General features: G+C 41.5%; 1 protein-coding gene across 1 annotated transcript in view; it reads right to left on the bottom strand.

Annotated features, from left to right (window-relative positions):
• The window catches only part of CSMD1 (CUB and Sushi multiple domains 1), a 1082532-nt gene extending 1060328 nt beyond the window's left edge, over positions 1 to 22204 (bottom strand). Inside the window, exon 1 of the mRNA XM_066179810.1 lies at positions 21922 to 22204. Coding sequence (XP_066035907.1) covers positions 21922 to 21988 — 67 coding nt within the window. The 5' untranslated portion in view covers positions 21989 to 22204. The remainder of the gene's footprint in view (positions 1 to 21921) is intronic.
• Positions 22205 to 25400: the final 3196 nt, after the last annotated feature.

Raw genomic sequence — 25400 nt, 5'->3', positions numbered from 1 at the left:
CTTCTTTTCAAGAAACAGCTTTTGCTGTCACTGTTCCATATAAACTGTTCTGCAAGATGCTAACCTGGATTTCTTTTTGGTTCAGAAAAGGACTACTTATTATCTAATCAGAAAATTTCAAATCCACTTTTTTTATGCTTGAGAAAGATCATTTCAAAAACCCCAGTTGTATCCATAGTAAAGTCAAAAGCAAAGCTGACTATTTAGAAACTAGGTTCTTGTCTTTCACAGCAGTCACACCTGCAGGCATCTTTGGACTCTGCATGTCAGAGCAGGGAGGGAGGAAAGGAGCCTCCCTGGGGGCTGGTGCCCCACTGGCCTCTGCCTGCCTGCCCTGCACCAGCCTTCCCACTGGACTCACGGTGTTGTGCGGCCATGGCTGGCAGTGCTGCCTCTGCCAACTTCATGGGCTTTGGAGGTACTGCCCTTGAGGCTTGAGTTTTTTCCAATGACTTCCATATATCAAGTATAAAAAATCTTCATAGGATGCTTTACAGTCCCAAACCTTCCATGGAATCTGACTACCTCAGTAGGATACTGTTATTTTCTTCCAAATAAACTGCATCAGTTTTGAACTGTTTTAATCTAAGTGAAACAAGCCATTAAAGAGATCTGTGTCTCCTGACCCTACCTGTGTTTATAATCAGGATTGACATGAGATGAGACAGACAGAGAAAATGCCCTAGACCCAAGTTACTGGGAGTTCCTTGCCTTTAGACAGCATCTTTCCCTACAGACAGTGAATTCCTTAAGAGTGGCTACAACAGCTACAGTAGATGAGTCAGTTCAGAACCATTACTGAACTAAGGCCATAAATATCTTCCTTGACTCATGTTCTCATTGCAAAAGTCAGGCTGAATAAAACTCACTTAGACCAGAAGATCAGTAGCATTTCACATGAGCCTAACCTACATAAAGAATAAGATAATGGTTTGGGAGCAGGATCTACAGTTACCACCGGACTGGACCTTGTGTGCTATCAGAGAGAAGAATGGTCAGCCTTGGAGTGAGATTTCATGCAATTTGGTGTACAGGCATAGTCAATGAGTGTACATGGTATTGCTAATGCCTCTGCTTAGGCTAGTAAGAGGGGTTCCACGATATAGGCACTTTCTGGTCTGTTCCCTCTGTCCTTAGAGATGGAGGTGCTGAAGCAATGAAGGTGCTGGATCTGTAAGTGCATTGCACTGAACAGAGTGAGAAACAGGTAAGACCCTCTGCATTACCAAACCTTAAAATTGAAATGAAAATTGCTTGTCTTATGGTTTAGGAAGACAAGAGGATAGCTAGGAAGATGTGGAAGTAGGAGATCTAGTAGTAAAGAAGGACCTCCTTCGAAATGGGCTGAAGGAAACTTTTCTAGAGGAGAAAGGGATAGAGGATATTGTATCTACAATCTATTATACCTATTGTGTCTATAAACACCCTGCCTAGTGCCTATTTATGATTTTATTCCAAGACGCCTAGGTTTTCTCCCAACAAGAAATAAAGCTCACAGACTTGTAGTTTCAAGTTTTGGGACCAGATTTTTGGAAGTTAGACAACAGGGCTCCTACTGCTGTAGTAGCAGAGTCTCTTTTTGGATATAGCCCTAGCTGTAAGAGTGAATGTATGTATGAAAGAAATGATTAAATATATGAACTTAAGAGGTCTGAGTCATATAGCAAAGAAACTTTCCATAACTAGGGGGAAACGCTGATCTTCTGAGAACAATTCTATTTCCTAGAAGACCTCAGAGCATAAGAAAATCATAATGAATGAAGAATATTTTAATCAAAAAATAACCATTTCAGTCAAATTTTGTTAATTTTGTTCTCCTCATTTTTCTCACATAAAACCAAATGTCTACTGAACTTATTTATGTATATATTATTTAATTATTTTCCGTCAAAAATAAGTATGTACTTTTTGCTCTGAACCTCAGATAGTCAGGAATACAAAGATTCCTTAGGAATTTAATCTATTCTTTATTAGATTTAAGTAGAGCTCTGTGAAATCAGTGACTAAGGTTAAGCACTGAATAAAAGGAGAATAAGAATTTTCTGTCTCTAAGCTTAAATATATGTTTGAAAAAGGTAATCGCCTACGTTTTCTACCTCATGTTAAGCAAAACCCTTATACCTATAAAGGAATAATGTAGCTCATTGTAAAAAATATTGACTTGGGACTCAAAATATGAACACTAGATCAAAATTTAGACACATAAGTTCTCTGGATAAATTATTGTGTTCTTTGTGTCTTTTTTCCCCCTTGCCAGTATAGTTAACCTTTTATATTATAAGCTCCTTGACACAGAAAGGTTTTCTCTCCCATTACTATTAGCCCAAGAGAATAGTACCTTAATTTTGACAAGAATGCCTGGGCACTATTATAATGAAAACATCTTATATTTTCCTGGTTTACAGTAAAAACCCCAGAGGTTCTGTAACATTCCTGACAGTTACTGGGACCTTACATCCTTTGTTTCCATACAATGAATCCCAACATGAAAATGTTTTCTGTGTTCTAAAATATCTTTGCATCTTGATATTTCAAAATGCTGCTTTCCTCTGGGCTGATGCCTTCAGTTTACATACTTAATAATTCCCAATTCATTTTCTTGTTTAGTATTTTGGATGACTGTATTTTTAGTGAATATTTGGTACTACAGTTTTGTAGTTCTGTATTAATTATTCTGCATTTTCCCAGCAAAATTTTGGGGTTTTTGCTAAACAAGTTATATAGAGCATACAACACCTTTTGAACATGAGCACATTGCTTTGCACTTCTTGCTGTGCTTTCAGATTCCACATAAGCTACAAATTCTACCCTCCCCCCGCCCCGCCACTTACATTCAGGCACACATAATCATGAATAACAGAAGGCCCAGCCCTGAATCCTCAGAAACTGTGTCCAGATTTTCCCTTTGTGGCCTAGTTAAGTTAGTTTTCCATCACACAGTTTCTTTACTTTCATGATGATTTCTCTTATCCATTAAACTCAGATGTGGTGCCTTTCAAAGCTTACAAGTAGATTACATCCATTGAATTTCCCTTATCTACAGTGGCAGTAAAATCTTCAAAGAACTCCACCAGGTTAGTTAAGCATGACCTCCCCTGACTGAATCTATGCTAGTTATTCTTAATCAAACTGATTGTCAAGCTGTTCTTTTACACTTCCTTATGGTAGTTTTACATTCCCCACAACCCTTGTTAAATTCACTGATGTACAGTCTCTACATTTGTTTTGAAGATTTACTTCCTTTTCACAATCTGAAAAAAATAATTCCTAGATAGATCTAGTTTAAATAGTCTCAGTAAATAGATTTCTGTCCCTCTGGGTTCCTAACTAGTTTTTTAAATACAAATTTTCAAAACTGGTTTTGTTGACAAAGATCCTAAATATCACAGAATCATGCCTTTTTTTTTTTTTTTTTTTTTTTTGTGGCGTGAGTTTTTGTTGTTGTTGTTTTGGGGTTTTTTTTTTGTGTCCATTTGCATGTGGCATTTTCTACATGCAGTAAAATAAACTCTTGTTGTCAATATAGAGTGGCAAAATTAAAAATATTTGGTCACACTAGATTCGTGGTGGTGGTGAAGAACTTTCCAGGGTGACCTACTCCTTAGTGCATCAAGTATCAAAAGCTTTTCTAAATGCATTCTTCTCTCTACAGGGAGCCAAAATGTAAAGTGTCATCCTGAGGGAAACGGACTTGGTGATAAATTTACACATCTGTGTCCTGCAGTCTTGATTACATGACTCCTTGTGTCTTGAGGTGAAAATCCATGTAATCTTGCATTTGATAAGTGAGGCAATACACTGCCAGCACATCACTCCAGTATTTCAGAAAACCCTGGTGGAAGTTCAAGGTCATGGGTTTGAGCTGCTAAACTTCAGTGGATTAGGGTGAAGTATTCCAGACATGGCATCATGCTGTGTGGCAGGAACTTGCTGGAACTGCTGCACTTATAAACAAAGGGAGAGTTTTTTGCATTATTAGAAAAATGGACAAAACTGGGAGAATAGCAAATGGTAACTATGGTATTGCCTTCACAAGAGGTTCAAATCACCCAGTTCTGCCTCTCTCTCTGAGACACATGTGCACACATGTATTTATACCACATTCATTGCCAAGGTAACTGGGCACTGTAAGACTAATGCATGTAAATTTCAAAGGGGAGTGTTATATCTAGACCTAAATTTTATCTCTCAAATATCAATGATTATTTCAGCAGAGATGTGGCAGATATAAGTTAAGAGGCGTTGCGGACCTTTTATTAGAAAAAAAATATTTTGCCTAGGTTTTAAATAAATATGAACCATGGGACAAATTAATGAATCTTCATGAAAGTAGCTTACCTTTCTATATAAGACTGTAGATTTATGTGATGGGCATAACATGGTGGTTGTTAAGTCCCTAGTGATAAAAACTATTGATTATTTCCAGAAATGAGCTAAAAATATGTTTAGCAGCACTTATCTTTTAGGTGCTTACTGGCAAATTAAGCTCAAAGCAGTATTCCAAGTTGACTACTTGCAATTCCACTTTTCATAGAATAATTGAATCTTCACTGAGCAATACAGAAACCCATCCAGAAGCATGACTCTGATGTGGTGATTAATGCCCTTCATGTAAGCGGGGACCAGTAGCTATCCAGTTCCTGTTTCAGCAGCTTTTTTAATATTTACTATTGATTTCCTTTAAGCAAGGTTTGGAACCCAAATCTTCTACCACTAAAGGAAACTTTAACTGGAAACCTTCATTGCCCCACCAAAGGAGGGCCTACGGCAGTCACAGTATATGCCAGGAAAAAAAAAAAAAGAAAAAAAGAAAAAAAAAAATAGGACGAGACAGGCTTTAATTTTCAAAGGAAAGAAGTAGCTGAATGTAGATTTTTCACAAGATATCTAAGCACCCCAACTGTTAAATTACTCTCTCTACTGTGGGAAAGTAAGAGGGCACCACTTCGACCCCCAGAAAAATCTTATATAAGGCCAAAGTTGGCAGGTGCACTTAAAGACAGCCAGGCTGCTTTATTCCTGTGGAAGACCATCTATATTGAAGACTACAATGACTGTTCAATAACAGTTCTATACAAACTGACACAGTATGTAACCATTCTGAGTATGCCAAGAAATGTAATTTTAGGTTCAAAGGGTATTTTCTAATGAAAAATTGCCTATGCAATTTTATCTGGTTTTGGGGTTAAAGCAGCTGTTGAGTGGTAGTTCCATAAAATCCAACTACTAGATGTAAATATCTTCACAAAAAAGGGAAAACCTGATGCCTAAATTCCTCTGTGTATTTATTTACCACAGAGTGTTCACAATATCTGTTAAATAAATTAGGAACTCAAGAGTTCAAAACATCTCAGATCTAGCTCTTGGATTTATACATTCCATTAAATTGCACTAGCATAATTACCAGGTTTTTATTTTCTGAAATTTTCAGGTACATGCACTACTACACTGTGCACACTAACCTGTTCTTGCCCCTTCTCAAAAGCCAAGCAATAGTTTTGTTTCCACAGGAAAAGAGTAATTAATGCCTTCCTTTCCTGAATAGATGCCACAAATATTCAGAAACTTCTCCTCTATGGAAATGAAACAGAGCCTTTCAAAATGGAAGAGAAAGAACAGTTATGGAAGACTTGCTAATATTAAAGACAGTCTTGTTTCTTCTATGTCACGCTCTCTTGTTCAAAGTGGTCAGCTATGCTCTTGCTGTGTATTTATCTGCATCACTTTGTTTGGTTTTATGATGCTGATAGGTTTTTCCACTGACAATCCTGAGAGGAAGAGACTAGAATAAAAGGGAAAGCCAGAATCCTATATAGGATCCCTGTACATCCTTCATAGGCGTCTTAAATGCATGTAGGAAGGCTGCTGTCTTAGGCAACAAGAGAAACAATTCTTTTTCAGACAGTAACAACTTTTTTTAACATGAAACTGCAACAGGAAACCTATGGATTTGAGCCCACAGAATATCTCGCATGCTTTGAATTTTGAGCTAAGTATCTATCCAGGGGCAGAATTTTCCATATTTTTGAGGGGTTTTTTTCACAATTGTTTTAGATCTGGGTCTTGAGAGGGGGTAAATTAATTGATTTATAAGGCTGAGGTGGTTTCAGTGTTCACAGTATAATGGACCTCTCCTTAAACCTTTACTACTTAAAATTCTTGCAACATTTCCCTAATCTTCACAGAAACCAAATCCTTCACCAGATCCCAACATTCAGATTTGTCACACTAGTTTTCACCATGCTTTTTCCTTATTGTCCCAGGAAAGAGAACACCATCAAGATATGACTTGCGACAAGTAAAACACTGGACCACAGAGGGACAAACAGCATGTATGAAAAACAAAGCTACTATTTAGTGCACCTTATACTATCATTGAGGAACTAAACACGCTCCATTGAGATCAAGGTGAGTGGGAGAGCTGCCTAGATCACTAAGCATCTGGTTTGATGCATTCATTTCCCACAGGGACCTAATTTTCCAAGTGTTTTCTCTGTTGTTCCTCCAGAAATCTCTCATAGGGCAAAATGTTAAACATCACTGTCATCCAGATGTTCACCAGGTAAAGTCCTTACTATTCACCGGAAAGAAAACAATAAAATAGTACTATGAAAATAAAGACTAGGTAATAGGATTGGAGGATGAAGGGAGGTGCCTGTTTGTAATGAAACACAGACTTATTCTTTTAAGTGCATCAGCAGTACTGACTACAATATCATAATCATTAAAAAATACGAGAAATGCACTTGGGAATGACACATTAGTATTGATTGAAGTTAAGTACTCTAAATATCTGTATGGATTTTTTGCATTTACATGGGAAAAGTATGCAATTTACAGATTCACATAAATCCTTCATATCTATCAGACGCAAAGTTGTGTGCTGGGTGAAGTATTTCTGAGGAGCTGGAAGTGCTCAGTGAAATGAGCAGGTTGAAGCTTCAAAACAAGCAAAACACAGTGTTTTTCCACACAGCAGGAATTAAATTGTAAAACAGATTGTCAGAAAATAGTGTGGTAGTCTGAATTATGAATAGGTTCATGAACACATTCATGAAGGTTAAATTTGTTGATGGATGTTGAACATAGATGCAACCTCTGGCTAAGAGTTCTCTAAACTGGCCAGAGGCTGCTAAAATATAAGCCTGTCTATATCTTGCTTCCTGCAGTTTTTTCTATGCATTTGCTAATGGCCATTATCAGAGAGAGGTTGTTTTGGTCTGATTTGATGTGACACTTTTTTGCATTTTTAAATATGTGAAGACAGAAACTCAACAAAATTCATGGGATATACACAAAATCTGGGCACAGTTTATGTCCCTGACTTAATTCTTCAGGTCTTAAGAGCGCCCTGTGCCCATCTTCAGCCTTTGTTCTGGTTGCCCCCAGTGCAGGAGTCACCACAGATTAGACCCTGGGCATTTTCTTCCTTGAGAATGTTAAACAACCACATTGGGGGAATAATAAAGAAGGTATCTTATACTCATTCAGCAAAAGAAGAAAAAATAGAGTGACTGGAACAAGAAAGATAAGCTCTGCAAAAGGAACATTTTAAAGAAACAGTAAGGGAAGAAAGAGAAATAGTGTTTAATTATGCAAATCTGATAGTGCCAGCCCTGCCAGTCCTACAAGTTAAAAACCATGGTTTCCAGCATGTCAGCATAAAGCTGTATAAGCCTAGCAGATGAGCTACCATGTCCATGAGAGCACCAGCCACTATTTGAGACCACACCAGACCAGTGCTACCAGCAGTAGCACTAGAACTTCCACTAAGGACTATTGCCAGCAGATGCTTCAAGTTTTCAGATGTACCACCAGTTCTGCTTAGTAGGACTACATCAGTATTCCTGTGATACTGGCGGCAAAAAAGGAAGCTGACTGCTCTCCAGTAAAATAAATGCCAGCAATGGAAATCAGAAAAAACTCTGACTAATGATTGATGATTACAAGGGAACTAATCTGAGCTACGTCATTTGTAAAATACAGGGCAGCATGAAGCTCCTATGGCCTAAGTTTCAGAAGATAAGGGGTTTTGTTTAATTATTGTCATGCAAGAAATAACATTTCCCAGACTTGAGTTTCCCGTCACAATGCTGTCCATGTTGTCCATTTCATCTTTCTATGTCCATACAATCCTTTGTACCATGGGTCCCTATACACTGGGATATACCATAAAGCAAATTAATAAATTACACCACACCTACATCACTGCCTACTAGACTTTGAGAATAAATGTAATCATAGACAAAATATCCTAGAAAAAAACTGAGTGAAAGAGGGAAAATCACAAGAGTAGGTGCTGATTGAAAAAAGTACAATGGTCCTGACTGAAAACCCCAATAAATTCTGTCATATTTTTTCATATGTAGCTTCTTTTTAAAGATATCTTCTCTTCTTCAGTGGCGCTATTGAAGAATATGTCAATGAAATATAAGAATGATTTCCATGGGCTGTTTATGCTGAATGCTCATCTTTTACCTGGCACACTCTGCCACCACAACTCATTTTTCATATTGGGCAGTGCATTATCCATCTAGAATCAAAGCGTAGTTTCTTTTTTTAATTGAGTTTTTACCCTCAGGGGACCTGATTCTCGTGCACACTTTGGACAATACCTAAGACAACAGCAGCATAACTGAGTGGATCTGAGCAGCAAACTGCTGTTGAGACAGTGCACAAATGCTTCTGATTTACCTGTACCTGCAAATACCAGTGTTATTGTGGCTGCACCAGGTTGGCCCTGGCTGGATAGGGGCTCCACCCAAACTGCTCTATCACTCCCATCCTCATCTGGACACATTAGAGAAAACATAATGGAAGGTTCATGGATTGAGATAAGGACATGCAGAGATCATTTACCAGTTACTGTCATAGGCAAAACAGACTCCACTTAGGGAAATGAGTTTAATTTATTAACAATCAAAACAGAGTAGGATAATGAGAAATAAACCCAACTCTTAAAATACCTTCTCCCAACCCCTCCCTTCTCCTAGGGCACAAACTCACCCCTGATATTTTCTCTACATCCTCCCCCTAACAGTGCAGGGGGACAAGGAATGGGGATTACAGTCAGTTCATCAGAGATTAGTCTTTGCTGTTCCTTCCTCCTCAGGAGAAAGATTCACACTCTTTCCCTGCTCCACCATGTGATCCCTCCCACAGGCAACAGTACTCCATAAACTTCTCCAATATGAGTCCTTCCCATGAGCTGCACTTCTTCACAAACTGCTCCAGCATGGGTCCCTTCCAGAGGGTGCAGTTCCTAAGAAGCAGGCTGCTCCAGAGTGGGTCCCCCGTGGGATCGAAAGTCCTGCCAGTAAACCTGCTCCAGTGTGGGCTACTCTTTCCACGGGTCCACAGATTCTTCCAGGAGCCTGCTTCAATGTGGGCTTCCAAAAGGGTCACAGATTGCTTCAGAAATCCACCTACTCTGGTGGAGGTCTCTCCATGCTCCCCCCCCCCCCTTCCCCCATGTACCTTCATGGGCTGCAGGGGCACAGATACTTCATCATGGTCTGCCCCACATACTGCAGGGGAACCTCAGCCACCTGAAGCACTTCCTACCCTTCATTCTTCAGTGATTTGGGTGCCTGCAGTTGTTCCTCTCCCACATTCTCACTACTCTCTCCCAGATGTAGTTACCACTGCACAGGTTATTTCTCTCTTCTTAACTATGTTCTCTCAGAGGCTCTACCACTGTTGCTGGTGGGCTCAGCTTTGGACAGCAGTGGGTCCATCTTGGAACCAGTTAGCATTGGCTCTACTGGGAGAAGCTTCTAGAAACTTCTCACAGAAGCCACCCCGTGTAGCATCCCAACTACCAAAACCTGGCCACACAAAACCAATACAGTGACAAAGCACATTCAAAATATTTACACAAATATATTCACCCTGTAAATATGATCTGGAGAGTGATACACAATATCAAAAGAAGTTTAGTACATATTCCACAGTGGTAAAACTGTGTAGATATTTTTCTTCCACCAGAGCCTGTCCACCACTTACAAACAGCCTGTTTTTTAGAAAGAAAAAAGGAGTCACAAGGAACTGAACTTAGTTGCCATCGATGGAGGATAAATGCAAAAATGATGAATACTCATAGAGGAAATATAAGTGGAGGTGGAGCTGATCGATTTTAAATTTTGGCCATGGACAACAGCCTCCATTATGCAGTACGAACAGTAGTGTTTGAGTCGGCTTCTCTCCAAATTAAGATTTTTGTTTGCTTTGTAATCACAAATGTTTTGTTGCTGGCTACATCAGATCCAGGTTGATTTTTCATTTGTTATGGGGTTTTGTTAGCTTGTTTGGGGTTTTGGTTTTTTGGGTTTTTTTTTTTCTGTTGTGGTTGTTGTTTTAATACACAGAATTACTTAAATCTAGCAGTTTTAAAGAAAAATTTCAACTTCCCTTGAGGAATTCTTCTTCCTAGAATAATAACACAACAGTGATAGGTTTGGAAACTTCGTTTAATTCAGATACTACCTAGGAAATAAGAGTAGTAAATGCTTCATATGGTTGTCTATTCATTCCCTTTACACCACTCTATTGCATTCAGATTCTGAAGATTCTCAAGTGAAATAGTTAAGTACAGCAAAAATCTCTTTACGTTCAAAAGTGCTGAGATCTGCAATTTTTTATGGCAGTGGGAACTGCAGGTATTTGGCACTACAATCCTGGCTCTTGATTGCAAACAGTACCTCCCTCTTCCCAGCATCCTTAAACTTCGTGTTAAAGCTTGTTCTGCAGGTAGAATGAGCTCAGACTCATTCTATTGTTCACTATGCCCCTGTTCTATTATTCAACAAATGGATCTTCTCTTCCATCAAACATTTTTGAAAAAGAATGTTGTTTTTTTCTTCTGAATGCCTAGCATCTTATGTATCATAAGTATTTCAACCACTAGTCTGTTTCTTTACCTAATATTCTGATAAGTATCATTTTTCCTAACTCTGTGGATAAACTGAGATGCATTACTGGTAAAGTGGACTTACAAAGTCAGTAAGGAATTAAAACAGAAGTAAAAATCTCTATACAACATGAAATCTCGAAAACCCACCCTATAGTCCTTATTCCACCAGCTCCCATTCTGAAGGCAAGAGGATAGAAAGGCTTGAGAAAAACAACTGTGCCTGTAGATGTTGAAATTACTGTGGTTCAAACTCGCATGAAAATAAAATAATGTAAAAAAGATGCATGAGGTGAACTGACAGAAGACTTCAGCTCAGTCACCTTATTCCATATGTTATTCCATATATAGAAAGGATATATCTGCATTTACCATTTCTAACAACAGGAACTAAGATTTATGGATGCAACAAGAATAAGAAGCACTTATAAAAAATCAATTAGCTGTCTCTGTTTAAAGAGAACTAGTAATTTGAGTATATATGACAAAAAAGGAAAACAGAATTCACTTTGACAAAACAACTTCTCAATTTTCCTTCTTATGTGATATGACTCATCCCAAATCTATTGTAAAGCGGTAAACAAACTACACCAACACGGTGACCATCATCTGCCAGGAACATTTTAAAAAGAAAACCATTACTGAGCTATTTTTCTTGTCTTCTATACAGAGAAATGTATTTTCCCAGCAGAAACAGCATTTCACATTATCTTCTTTCAATTTACCATGTTTTCATCAGTGCTAACAGCAACCCAAGAAATAACTCATTAAGCCAGCAATTTATTTCTTAGGAATTAAATTAAATTAGTTTGGACTACTTTTAGTTCTTTTTCAAAACAGTCTATTTCGATTAAAACAAATAACAAGCGGGAAAATCAGTTTGATTACTAATAACACTGTACAGGGGATAATAATTTAAATATGTGGACAACAGCCTTTTGAATTTATTTCTCATTCATTGAACTAATGTTATAATTGTTACTGTAACAAAAATAAGATCTTTAGTCAATCTTTGTTCTATAATCCCTCTGTAATCTAATTACCTCAAAATAACTGCAAGATAAAATACTGTCATGAGGATCAAATTGACAGCTATAAGCTGGGCTTCCCACTTTTCACTATCCATTCTTATTTTTATGATAACTATTTATTATTATCATATAGTTAATAAACAAAATCTAAGTCACTTGATAGTGCATCTGAAGTCAGTTCAGATGTCAGCTTCAGCTGCTGATGTAAATCATCAGAGACCCACAAAGAGAGTTACATGTTATATTTTTTGCAATAGTTCTTGTTTGTAGATCTCACAATCTTTTGGGTCAGGCCCCTTACTGTGTTAAATGATACTAAATTTAAAAAAGAGAGCAACTTCAATTTCCAAAATATCCCCTGATTCATTGCTTTAAAGAAATTACTTCGAAGCTGCTCAGGAGTTGACAAGAAAAATCTAAATTGTCATGGCAACATGGGTTGAAGAAATCCTTCTTTGCTGTTTGCATAGATCATCTCCATGCTATCAGCCTGTTTACTAAATGTTGCTAAAGAAAGTAATTAAAGGTTAATCTTTCCTCAGAACCAAGTAAATTATATAACCAGCAAAAGCCAGTGGAGTGAGATACATTTCAGATAGGTCAAAAAAATTTGAGGCATCATTTATCTTTAAGAAAACAACACCAAGTTGCAGGGCAGACTGCACGCTGGAGGAAAGTGACAACATCCAGGCAGAATAGGCTTGAGAGGTGGCAAACCTCATGAAATTTCATGTGCAAACCTCCTGAAATTTACCAAGATCAGTTGTAAGGTCCTGCACAGGAGTTGGGGCAACCCCAAGCACAAACACAGGCTGGAAAGAGAATGGATTGAGAGCAGCCCTGAGGAGAAGAAGGACATTGGGGTATTGGTGGATGAGAAGTTCAAATGACACAGCAATGTGTTCTTGCAGCCCAGAGAGCCAAACATATCCTGAGCTCCATTGAAAAAAATGGGACCAGCAGGCTGGGGGAGGTGATTTTGTCTCCCTCTACTCCTTCTCATGAGACTCCACCTGGAGCACTGTGTCCTGCTCTTGGGTCCTGACACAGTAAGAATATACCTGTTGGAACAAGTCCAGAGAAGGCCATGAAAACAATCAGAGGGCTGGAGAACCTCTGCTATGGAGACAGGCTAAGAGAGTTGGGGCTGTTGAGTGTGAAGAAGAAAACTCTCCAGGAAGACCTTAGAGCACATCCCAGTACCTAAAGAGGGCCTATAAGCAAAGCAGTGAGGGACTTTTCACAAGAGCATGTAGTGACAGGGGGAAAGACTTCAAACTGAAGGACAGTAGGTTTAGGATAGACATTGCAATGAAATTCTTGACTGTGAGTATGGTCAGGGACTGCAACAGATTGCCCAGAGAAGCTGTGGATATTGAAAGTGTTCAAAGTCATGTTGGATGGGGTTTTGAGCAACATAGTCTAGTGGAAGGTGTCCCTGCCCGTGGCAGGGGAGTTAGAATGAGGTGATCTTTAAGGTTCTTTCCAACCCAAACCATTCTATGATTCTAAGCAGCATTTCTGTGGTCAATTTCATAACAAACTAAGAGTTTGAAATTAATGTTATTAGATTTGTTCTAGCAACCTCATTTCAATGCAAGTTATCTGTGTGATATGCAGCTACAACAAGGGTGAGATAAAAGTCTTTTAAGGTTAATGAGACTTCTTAAATTCTGTGAGTTCTCCAACCTTTAGATCAGGCCCTAATTAGTTAAAATCTGATATAGAGCAACCCAAACTATTTAACTGACAACTAGAGTTTATGTCTGATTTACCTACTTCTGCATAGCAGAATGCTTTTCTTTTCCCTATAACAAATTTCAAGTTAACTACATTATGTACCAGGAAAAAAGAATGCAAGATTTCTGTATCTTCATTTATGTTAATTAAATTTCAAAATAAAGCCTTTCCTATACAGATTTCACAGGAAAGCTGAACAGAAATACTTGAGTACACCTAATGATCAAAATGCTACTCCTGCTGCCACTGTTGACTTCGTAAGATCTATTAACACTACATTCTTCAGTGTAAGAGCCACTGCAAAGAATGGGTCAAAATGTGTGCTGAGGATATTTACGCGCTAAGATAAAGAAAATCAATTTAATTTCTCGAGAGAGATATCTACAAATGCAGAGGGTCACTGATTGTGATATTAGCAGTTGTTTGATTGAACTGAGGTTCTGATATTAGCAGTTGTTTGATTGAACTGAGGTTCTGAAAGTGAATTATGTTTCCCCCTCCCCCTCAAAAAAAAAAAAAAAAAAAAAAAAAAAAAAAAAAAAAAAAAAAAAGCTTGGTATGACACAATCTATGTATTATAAGAAACATCAGCAGGATACCAATAGAGAATCTGGCTGCTGGGGCAAAGCTAAAATAGTGTACTTAGTCACTTGAATGCCGTCAGCTTCTGCACTGATATCCCACAAACATTAGTGAGAACAGGGTGATTTGTCATGATCTTTTGTTTCACAGCCAGAAGCATGCAAAATTAGTCTAAAAATAAGTTAAATTTTGCTTTTTTTATTTTATCAAAGTGACTTTTTCAAAAATTTCACTGTTGTGTAAACATCATTCTTTTTTCCTTTCTTTCTTGCCCTCACAGTCACCTGCTTTCTTTTGTTGCTAGGTTCAGGGCAAGGCAGGTTCTGTAAGCTCATGTATATTCCAGCAATATCTAGCCACTTCCTTCCTAACATCAGCTGCTTCTTGACAAAGTGACCTCCCTGCTCCTTGCAGCTCCATCTGTGTAGTACAGCAGCAGTGTGATGTGGGTCCTGAGTTCCGTGGCGTGTGTTACATGCACCATGACTTCAAGATGAACCCCAAAGCACTCATACAAAGCAAGCTCAAGCACAGTACCCAAAGCCAAGCCTAAGATCTCAGCCAGGTATTCTGGATACACTCTGCAGAGCAAGCCAAGCTAACACATCCATTTAGCAGCCGGCATTGCAAGCACAGTGAGGATAGTTTACATCCAAGCTACAGCTGGGCCAGTATTTAAAAAAGAAAATAACCTCGTTGTGGTCCCCAATGTGTTTAGGCCTGCCCTTGAACCCAACTTTCAAGTATAGGGCAAGGCTGGCTGCACTTTTGTTCCCAGTGCACTGTAAATTGCTTGTGTTTCAGCACCAGTGTAAGCAGAATAAAAGTTTGAATATCTTTGTTCTTTTGGAGTTTATGTGTGAACACAATATGACAAGTAATGCAGGTCAAAGGAAGTAAACAATGATTTATGCAATATTGTATCATGGCTATATTTGATCTGCAATACATAGGATGGGTGAGGAAAAAAATATACCTAGACCCAGATTTACTCTGTGATGAATGTCAAAGGTTTGCTGTAAACATCAGAATTATAAAAATGTTTCAATAAAAAACCTCAAATATAGGTTTAGAAATGATTCTCAAGAAAAAAAAAAGGCAACAAAAAGAAAAAAAATAAGGAAAACTATCAGACAAGAAAAAAAGAAATTAAAAAAAAATAATTAATGGTGGCAAAATTGCATAAAAAAAATTTACCTGGAAATTGAACACAAGGCAGGAAGCAAGTATTGCAAAATGTAATTTTTAAATGCTGACCATATTTCACACAAATTTGCAAAACAAACACTGCATAAAAAGTTTTATTCATTATTATTTATTCAGGTCTCTCTCAGCTGCAGTGCTGCAAACGTTTCTTTCAGAAAGCCACTGTACAACAAAGACATGTATATGGAACATGATTCTGTACTTCAGTATCCATAGGATACTGTAAGACATATATAAAACATCCAGAGATGAAAATGATACTAGGTTTCTTTGTGTATTGTTCATAATGTCTTTAAAGGAAAAAGCAGAGAAAAAAAAATGAAGTAAGGTAGAGGTCAGATCCTCAGAGATACCAGAGATGCTGTATAAAAACAAGTTGCTTCCACATATACATATATTATCAGGGCTTGTTACTGTGATTTACCTGGATTTCCTTTTTTAAAGTCATTCATGGATGCAAACTTCTTGTCAGAAGTTCTCATCCACAAGAGCTCAAATTAAACGGGGTCCTACTCCACCATTCAGTTGCAATATCTACTTCGTCTGGATTATTTGGAGTAGCAACCTGTTCAAAAGCAGCCAATTGAGCTATTTCTGAAATCAATACAAATTTCAGTTTCCAATGCAGCAGAATTGGGCTCTCAGAACTGCCTGAAGTTACCCTTTACCAGAAAGGGATGAGACAAGAAATTTACTTGATAGAAGTCAAATCACTATTTCAGAATATGCCTGAATGTATCATTAAAATTCATAATTAAATAATTAAAAAGCTGTAAGAAACTGTGATTAATTTTTATGATGGAAATTAAAGCATTACTATAATTGCTAAAAATTGTGGGGGGTTTTTTGTTTTTTTTTTTTTTTTTTTTTGTTTTGTTTTGTTTTGGTTTGGTTTGGGTTTTTTTTGCTAAAAGCAGATCATTGATGATATTCTGATTAATCAAGAGTTCTGGTTAATCACCAGCAAAGTAAGAGTGAATAAATCTTGCTTTGTCCATCAAATGAATCTGCCCTCCAAGTAAAAATGGCAAAAAACTACCATCACTTTCTTTTTTTTCTGTTTCCTATATGAGAAAGAAATGCAGAAGAAATTATTGTCTCTAAGAAAGTAAGACTTGTTATTAGAAATAAGATGTGTTATTACTCTTGAAAGAGTGCACGCATGCCTCCATTTACCATTCAATTACCAAATGCAGACAACAGATATATGTTGCCTTTGGGTGTCAATATAACACTGACAATAATCTAAGTAATTTGTGTAAGCAGTTATTCCTCTGAGAAATGCTTATAACAAACACTGGAGATTTTCTTAAATGCAATAGAAATGTCATATAGTGGAGTGAAATCTTTCATCCAGCCAAAACAAAGATGTGTCAGGACAAAGAAGGATCTCACAGCTTTCCTCAGCTATTAATGCCATTTTTTCCCTATTTCAAAAGTTTGTGGTTGATAAAAAATGGTTTAAGGGAAATTACAGATGATGCAGACAAGTAAAACTTCTAAGTAAAAGAAAGTGATTCATACACAGAGAATTTCCATATGATTCTTATTTTTTGCTCACTGCAGAAATTGGAAGAACATCCAATTCTTCTTAGTCTAATACAGCTAATTTTGCAGTCATATGGAGAACTAGAGGCAAGACTCTTGTTCTGTGACCCTGGCTTGAATGCAGTTGTACAGTGAGTTTTATTGGAGACCAGGTCTCACGCTTATCCCCTTTCCACAGTGCCTCCCCTGGTGGCCACAGGCAGCCCGGCTCTGCGCTACAGTCGGCGCTCTCACCGAAAGCTGTGTGTCAGCACAATAATGTCATAATGGCCTAAGAGAAACACGATGGCTCAATACAGACTGGAGAAAGATGAAATTACACCTTATCTTTAAATCCACTGGAGGTTTTATACTGTGACACTATCAAGCAGTCACTTTTCAGAGGAAAGGTTACAAGAGGGAGTTTAATGTGATGGTGTACGGATTACATCTTGGAAAAGTTGAAAACAGTGGTCCCTGAGGCTTTTTAGCCTTTCTATTGAGCATGGTAAATCTTGAATGCAAAACTTAAAATATTTCAATTTTCAGATTGTTCCTAATTTGTTTGGACAAGAGCTTTTACTAGAGTACACACTATTGAAGCATAAGTGCCATACATATATTTTAAAAACTTCCCTATATCAATGCATATGTAATACTAATACCACACCATGAGTACAAATAAGATGAAGTGCTTGTAAAGACAAAGCAGTCTGCCAGGGGAAAAATGACAACTACCCTTCCAAAAAAAAAAAAAATTGTCTGATCAAAATCATACATGTCTGTATAGAGGAACATGAGAGTGTGAGTCAGTTGTTTAATAGACAGATTTGCAGTATAGACAATCTGCAGAATGTTTATCTACACAAATCAGAGATGATGCTGAAGTGGCCTCACAGATTTCAACACATCCTGAAGTTCCATGTGTGCTTATGTCTTCATGTGCCTGTAAACCATCTCCAGCTCCTCACACCAGTATCCTGTTCCACACACATACACACCAGAGAAACTGAAAAATCTTTCCTGGTTGACAGTGGGAATTCAAACCTCAGCTATGGGTTCAAGAGTCTAAAATGCGTGTTTGGGGAATCTTTGTTGAATTGATTTCCTCTCCACTACATTATATTCAAGTTGACCAAGTTTCCTATTCCTGTACATAGTTAAGCACATCATACACATATCTTGATCCAAAATATAGGGCAGATACAGATCTTATAAAAAATTAAATGCATTTTTACTTTAAAATATTACATGGTCAGACCTGGATATTCTCTACTATGTCTTTCTATGGCAAAGTCCTCATTGAGCTGGGGGATGGAGAACGCATCCATCAAATACTTGGTTTTACAGCTGGGTGTTCACTACCTTGCTCTGATGTTCTTTTAAAAATTCTTTTTTTCAGCTCATTTTCCCCAGAATTGCTTTACTCTTCTCTGGAAGAGAATGGAGCCTTTCTAGAGAGACCAGCCTCACAGTTTGAAAAGCACTGCTTTGGAGAAGAAAAAAAACAAAACAAAACAAAACAAAAAACCACACAACAAAAAACCGACTTTAAAAGAGATAAACACTTTCCATCCAACAGGAGTAGGCCTTAAACAGCATGGTAACTTTTTGTGATTCAGTTATAGCAATTATTTTGACAAAGTGATAGCAGCAAACAGAAGGTACATAAAATGTTTTGAGATTTATTTATTTTTTTTAAACAAAATCCTGAGCTGTAGATGTGAGAGTCCTTTCACTGTCTATATCTAATTTAAAAACAGAAATGTTTTCTCTTTGCTATTTTCATTAATCCGAACGACACCTCTGTGCATAAGCCCACTTACGTACATTCAGTTTGAGGCAATTAGGTGGCAATGAAGGTGCTGTGTATGGTTATCTAAACACGTCCAGGAAATTACCTTGAAAACATGTACTGGAACAGCTCTAGGTATGAAGCAGCATGTATTTCTACTGAATACAGGTTCTACTGAATATAGGCTGTCCACAGATGTTAGGTCACAGCGAAAAATATATTTTACTCTTTTTTTTCCTTGAATTTTAGTTGAATTCAGCCTAAATCTACCATTTATTCTATACCAGCATGAATTTTTACGGAAATTATACTGATGTGTTTTGCCTTTCAAGAAAATCAATAGGGTTTTTTAATGTTTGCTTTTGTTACACTATAACATATCAGAATTAGCAAATGGCTCTATAAACAAGCCCATCTTAACATGCATAACTGAGCATCGTGCTGTCTGTCTTGTTGAAGCATAATTGCTATGATAGGGTAGCTTCTGGGAAAGCGGCTCCTTTAAATGACTCCATACTAATTTCCCTTGATGTTTAAAGCACAATGAACAGGGAAGAATTCCCCAAATGTTTTCCAAAACACTCAGGTCCATCAATCAGATTGAATCAGTCCAAAGAAATGTATAGAACTGCACTTCAAGTCCACCACAGTGAACGATTATGAATGTTCATTTTCATCCTTCCTTGTTCCTTAAAAAAGTTACAGAAAATTCCACAGCAACAAAGGGTTTCCATTTCATTTCATAACGAGGAACAATGTGGAAAGCAACCCACCTGTCATTTTACTGAAAGATATGGGAATGCCTGTGGCAACACCTCCAGAAATTCAGCACTTGTTTCTTTTTTCGCTTATAAAACCCCAAAACCAAGCAAAACCTGGGTGAATTCCTTTTACAGTGGCCAAATTATTTGATAGCAAGGGGCTGGTAAAACAGAGTTCTGATAATCTAATAATTAAAATTATTTCGTGTGCTCCTGAAACCCTGGGTCTTTATGTTACTAAGGAAGGAGTTTTTTCACTCTCTAAAGCATTAACGTAATTTCAGCTTCAGGATTACACTTGACTAAATATAGATACCTGTGCTCAATTGCTTGGGAAGGTAAACGGGAAAGAAATTATGTCAGCTGTCCCTGATGGCTCCCCTTCAACCTGTTGTTTGACTTCAATATTAAGTCAGTCTTTAGCCTTTAAGTGGGTGTGCTGCCGCTTCACATTAAGCAGGTATAATTACATTCTGCAGAGCAGCATCAGAGGCAGTGCCCAAACATTCCTGGCAAAGCCTTTGTATGTAAGCAAAACACGTCGGATCGTCGCTGAATAACCATGATCCAGCCTCCAGCTTTTCGTATGTGCTGTCAGCCATGAAAAGAAAACACTTAAATGTCAAACGACATAACCGGCTACAGTGTATTTAACAAATGAGTCGCGGGTGTCGGCCCGCCCCGGGAGCGGCGTGGCTGCGCCAGCAGCTGCCCCTGGTCCCGCGGTGGCGGGGCCCCGAGTGCGGCTGTCGGAGCAGCTCCGCCAGCGACCCGGAGCTCCCGCCCGGCCGGGCCGTGCCCCGGGCTGCGCCGGGATGCCCGGCACGTGTGCGGCTGGGAGCGGCCGCCCAGCCCCGCGCGGGCGGGGACCGGGGGAAGGAGGCACCTGGGGGTGGGGGGGATGCTGGAAGTTTGGGTAGGGCGGCTACGCCGAGAAGCCCCCGCCCGCCCCGGTCTGTGTGTGCTGCCGGGCACAGCCCCATCTTCAGTAGCCGCAGATCCACAGCCCAGGAAAGCCGTGCGCCTTTCTCGCCCCGCTCCTTTCCCACAGAGGCAGCCGGGTGGTATTGCCCGCTGGACCGCGGCAGGATCCGGGCAGAGGAGGGATGCCACCGGGCTGGTGCGGAGCCGCAACCGCTCCTCCGGACCGGGCAAAGCTCCTGCCCGGTTCCCGGCAGCCCGGGCTGGCCTTCTACCGCCTCTGCCTGCAGATCGCGGCCGGAGGCTATCGGAGGGAAGGCACCCTGCCGTGCCGCCCAGGCGGGCGAGGGAAGCCGGCCGTGGGCATCCGCAGGACGGGGAAGGCTCCAGCCTCGCCCGCCAACCCGGGCCGCGGTAGCCCGCCGCCCCCGCACCGAAAAGAGCAGCGAGAAAAATAAAATGGTGGGAACGATGTAAAGCGCCTTGGAAGGGTTAAGGGAGACTCAGTACAAACCGCAAGGGGAACCGCCATCCCGGAGACAGGCAGGGAGCGAGGTGGGAGAAACAGAGGCTGTATCGGGGACAGGTGCTCAGCTGCGAGCTGCCTCGCTCCCTCCCTCCCTCCCTCTCTCTTTCACACACAGACTCGCTCTCTACCAGCATGAAAAAGCGCAGGGCTAATGAGAGGCGAAGTGAATAATGGGGAAGTTGTTGTCTCCAGCGATGAGGCAAGTAATGGGGCTGAGGCCAGCACTGAAGTTGTGTAACCAAATTCTCCACCGTCACCCCCTCGTTTCTCCACCCTCCCCCATTGATTTTAAGGAGAAACCCAGCTGAGGTTGGGGGACTCTCTCCATCGCACGCCCAACAGAGAGGAGTCCTCTTCCCTCAGGCACGGGCAGGCAGCTGGCGGAGGTGTCCCCGGCGCCGCATCCCCGCCTCCGCGCAACTTGCGGGGAGCGGAGCCGGCTGATAGCAGGCGGAGGCGGCTCTCCGCGACCACCCACTCCGCGCTCCCCCTCGAGCACGGCAAAAGCCGGGGAGGCGGGAGGAGGGGAGATCCAAACTTGCCAGCCCGGGGATTGTCCCTCACACGGCAGCGAGTGCCGTTCGTGCGTGTGCGGAGAGCGAAGTGTTCCCAAACTCCGGCGCTGCCCAGGAGGTTGGATGCGCACGGTTCCGCTCGCGGCGTCGCAGCGACTGCTGCCCAACTCTAAGGGGCTGGTTTCTCCCGGGGGAAGTGACCGGCCGAGAGCAGAGCCCTCGGGGAACACCGGCGGGAGGTGGGAGGCAGGGAGAAGGGAGACCGGGCTCGAGGAGCCTGCTGTTCGCCGGCGCAGAAACGAAGCGAGGGAGAGAGCTCAACCGAGCGGCAGAGATTTAGCTGAGGGGTTATGAGTGCCGTAACCACAGCCTACACGAATGCAATGCAAGAAACCCGAATCTTACCCTGAGCTGCAGTGAGGAGCCCCGCGCAGAGAACCAGCAGAGACTTGAATTTCCTCCACGCAGTCATGTCTGCAGTTATTCCACACACACACACACTCTCACACAAAACCCCCGGCGGCTCTTCTCGGCTGCGACCGTGTCCTCCGAACGGCAGCGGGGCTAAGGACAGCGCCAAATAACCACCACAGGGCGAGGAGAGGCGGAGAGGAGCGGTCCGGGTCCCGAGCGCCGCGCAGCGCCCGGCGCCTCCTGCAGGACTGCGCGGGCGGCTCGCTCGGCTCTGCTCACAGACAGCATCAGTCCCGCGCCGCGGCGGGGCTGCGCCGCTCAGCGCCCGCGGAGCCCCGGCGCCGCCGGCCCGCCGCCCGCCCAGGGGAGGGGAGGGCGCCCAGGGAGGGAGGGGAGGAACGCCCGGGGCCGCGGGCAGCGCGGCATGCACGGCCGCCGGCGGGGAGAGCCGGGCAGCGGCGGCGTTGGCAGGAGAGGGGATGCGGAGAGTGCGAGGAAGAGGAGGAGGAGAGGGAGGAGAAGGAGGAGGAGGAGAAGGAGAGAAGAGGGAGGGAGGGAGGGATCGCGGCGAGAGTAGCGCAGGCAGCGCAGCGGAGCGGCTGCCAGCCACACGAGAAGCCGCCGCTGCTGGACTCAACCATCACTTCCCACGGTGAGGGGAAGGGGCCGGCGCTGTGCAGCTCAGCCCGCAGCCTTCCCGCGCCGCCGGACGGCCCCGCACGGCCTCCCGGGGCGGCCGCGGCCTCGCCCCCCGCCCCGGCCGCGGCCCCGGGCGGCTGCTGCTGGCCGCCGGAAGGCCCCGAGGGAGAGATGGCTTTCCCCGGGGCCGGTGTCCCCGGGCGCGGATAAGGGTAGTGGCTGTAGGGCTACACCTGCCCGGGAGGCTCCTGCTGCGATTCCCCGGTGTCCTGTCCCCCAGCTCTGCCCGCAGTTCGCTTCCGCCAGCCACATGCGGGATGTAAGTGGTGTGGGTGCTAGGGTCCCTTGTCCTAGGTGAAATTACGCTCTGCTTTCGTTCCTGCTCTTGAGAGAGGAAGGCTTTCAGGTCCAAAATGTGCCCTACTCATTCCTTCTAAGTTGTTCATCAGAGCAAGCTGTTGTTCCTGAGAGGAAGAAGAGGAGCCAAATCTCCTTGCAGAACACCGCTTTGTCTTTATGTTGCCATCATTCTCCAGAGCTCCTGTTGCCAAGAGGAAATTCTGCCATTAACAATCCTTTCCAAAACTAAAGAAAAACCAATCAAAATATGATACGGCAGTATGCACCAGAGGCTTCCCCACCACCAGCCTGGAGCAGGCAGGGTTGGTTCCTTGAGCCCGAAGGAAAGGAAATGGTGACCCAAGGTTGTCATGTCACAGGTCCCCATGCTCCATGATTCCAACGAGGGTTTCTGTGCCAGGCCTACCTTCAAACGCGTGGCAAAAACGTGCCCAACCCTTTCAATCCATGTATGAAATGTCACCACCACTGCACGCTGGGCATGATTCCGTAATTAATGCTTACCTATAGCCGTAATTAAAAGGCTCAAAGGAAGGAAAGACAAACACAAGGCCTTTTGGAAAGGTAGTTTCAAGGTTGTAATTATTCACTTGTGATGAGAATTGTTTCGCGGGGAAATATGCAAAGTTGTTTTCTCGTTGTAAGTTGCATGAAGGTGGTGAATGGGCACTGAACGAGGTAGGCTGACTTTGTAATAAGCTTGTATTTATGTAAAAACGTTGTGGTTCTCACTCGGAAAAAAAAAATAAATAAATAAATAAAGAAGCGGATCCAGGCAGGGGCCGAGCCAGACGTGGCATTGCTGCCATCTCGTGGCAATCGCTTCCTCCCTGCCGGGCCCGGGCTGCGGCCCCTTCCCTGCCTTTCCCCACAGCTCCCAAACCCACTGTCCTCCTAGCACTTCCACAGAAAGGATCTGGGTTTAGTTAGCATTCATCCATATTTTAAGAACACCTCCGGGACTCATTTTTTTTCATTCGTGAAAGTAAAATGATGCTAATACTTGTTAGTACCAGACATCATGTAGCCAAGCTGCTGTGCAGAATTCCCCAGTCAGAGCTGCTCAGGCTCCTCCACTTATCCTTGTCAGAGGACTGGGGGGAGTTTGCTAAAGATAGTGAAAAAAGATGTCAATGGGCACTAATCTGAGGCTGAGACTTACTTTCTGAGGCTCAGATTTTTGAAATGAGCAATTGTTTGCATTGCATCTGGCCCAATATTTTTTTGTTTTGTTTTGTTTTGTTTTGTTGTATTGTTTGTTGAGTTGGCATAGTTGAAAAGTCATAAATAAACACCATTTGTAGCTGGCTGCATCTAATTGAAAGCAGTAATGGTGGTATCATTTCTTGCTATGCTGTTCCAGTAAGCACTCTTGAGAAGTTGCTGTTTAATCCTACTCATGGCAGATTCTGCCAGAGCTCCAGGATGATGTAACATGTGCCTTCTTGGTCTGGACTCACACAGCATAGCTTTACTGTATCCAAGGCCTTCTGTTCTTCTGAGGATTTTCTGTGCTTCGTTCAGTTTTGGGACCCAGTTCCTTCTTTTTTGAGCTATACAAGTGTTAATTTCTTCCCTTCATAGCACCTAGATAAGGTAAAATAACTAAGCACCACAATCAGTATGACTGCGAAAGGTGCCTTCGCTCCTTTCTTATATCCTATGACAGTAAACCATAATATATAAACATTGTTGGCCTCTAGCATGTTACCATTTGTCATCTGCGGTAGTGCCTTACTGAGATAGACAAGATAGCATAGAGCCCCTGATTTCAGCCTCTCAACAGACTCAAGTAGCTGTCACAGTGACTTTTAAAAACCTTGTGTATTTTGGCTTTCCAAAAGCCAAAAAAGCCAGAAGATGACTCTGGAACTGAAGCATGGCATTCCAGGAGGAATCTCCACCAACCTGACTTGAGCTCAGTGAGGAACTGCAGTACCTAAACATGGTAATTACAGAATATGATCTAACCTAATGACTGTAATCTCTCTGTTGTATATTAAGCACCTTATGTACTACCATAAAATCCACGAATTTATGAGTTTAAACAGAGGCAATATTTCTCTCTATTCCCTATGGATGGTATGGGGAGTGTATATGTCAAGACTATTTGTACTAATCAGGGTGATTTAAAGGTAGCTTGGCAAGGATTTATTTTCAGTTGAGAGCTTGTCCTTTTGTTCCTCTATGCCATATAAAAAAGGTTTGAAAGGTTAGATTTCCTCTTTTCTTTTAAGTTTTTTCAGCTTTCTATGTTAATAATACTGAATACATATTTCCATGTTGTCATTTTATGGGAGGAAGAAGCATCTTTCTGTAAGGCCCAAGAATATTTGAACCTATCCAAGAAAAACTACCGATTCAGAACATATCTGAAAACATACTATATATTTATTAAAAGGGGATATTTGTGGGAACCCATAGCCACAATCTGGCCTTGCCACTGGACACAGAAATCTGTAGCTTTCTGC

Source organism: Chamaea fasciata, unplaced genomic scaffold, assembly GCF_029207755.1.
Source record: "Chamaea fasciata isolate MVZ Bird 193981 ecotype frontalis unplaced genomic scaffold, bChaFas1.0.hap1 SCAF_3, whole genome shotgun sequence".
Classification (NCBI taxonomy): Eukaryota; Metazoa; Chordata; class Aves; order Passeriformes; family Sylviidae; genus Chamaea; species Chamaea fasciata.
This window is presented reverse-complemented; position numbering and strand designations above follow the sequence as displayed.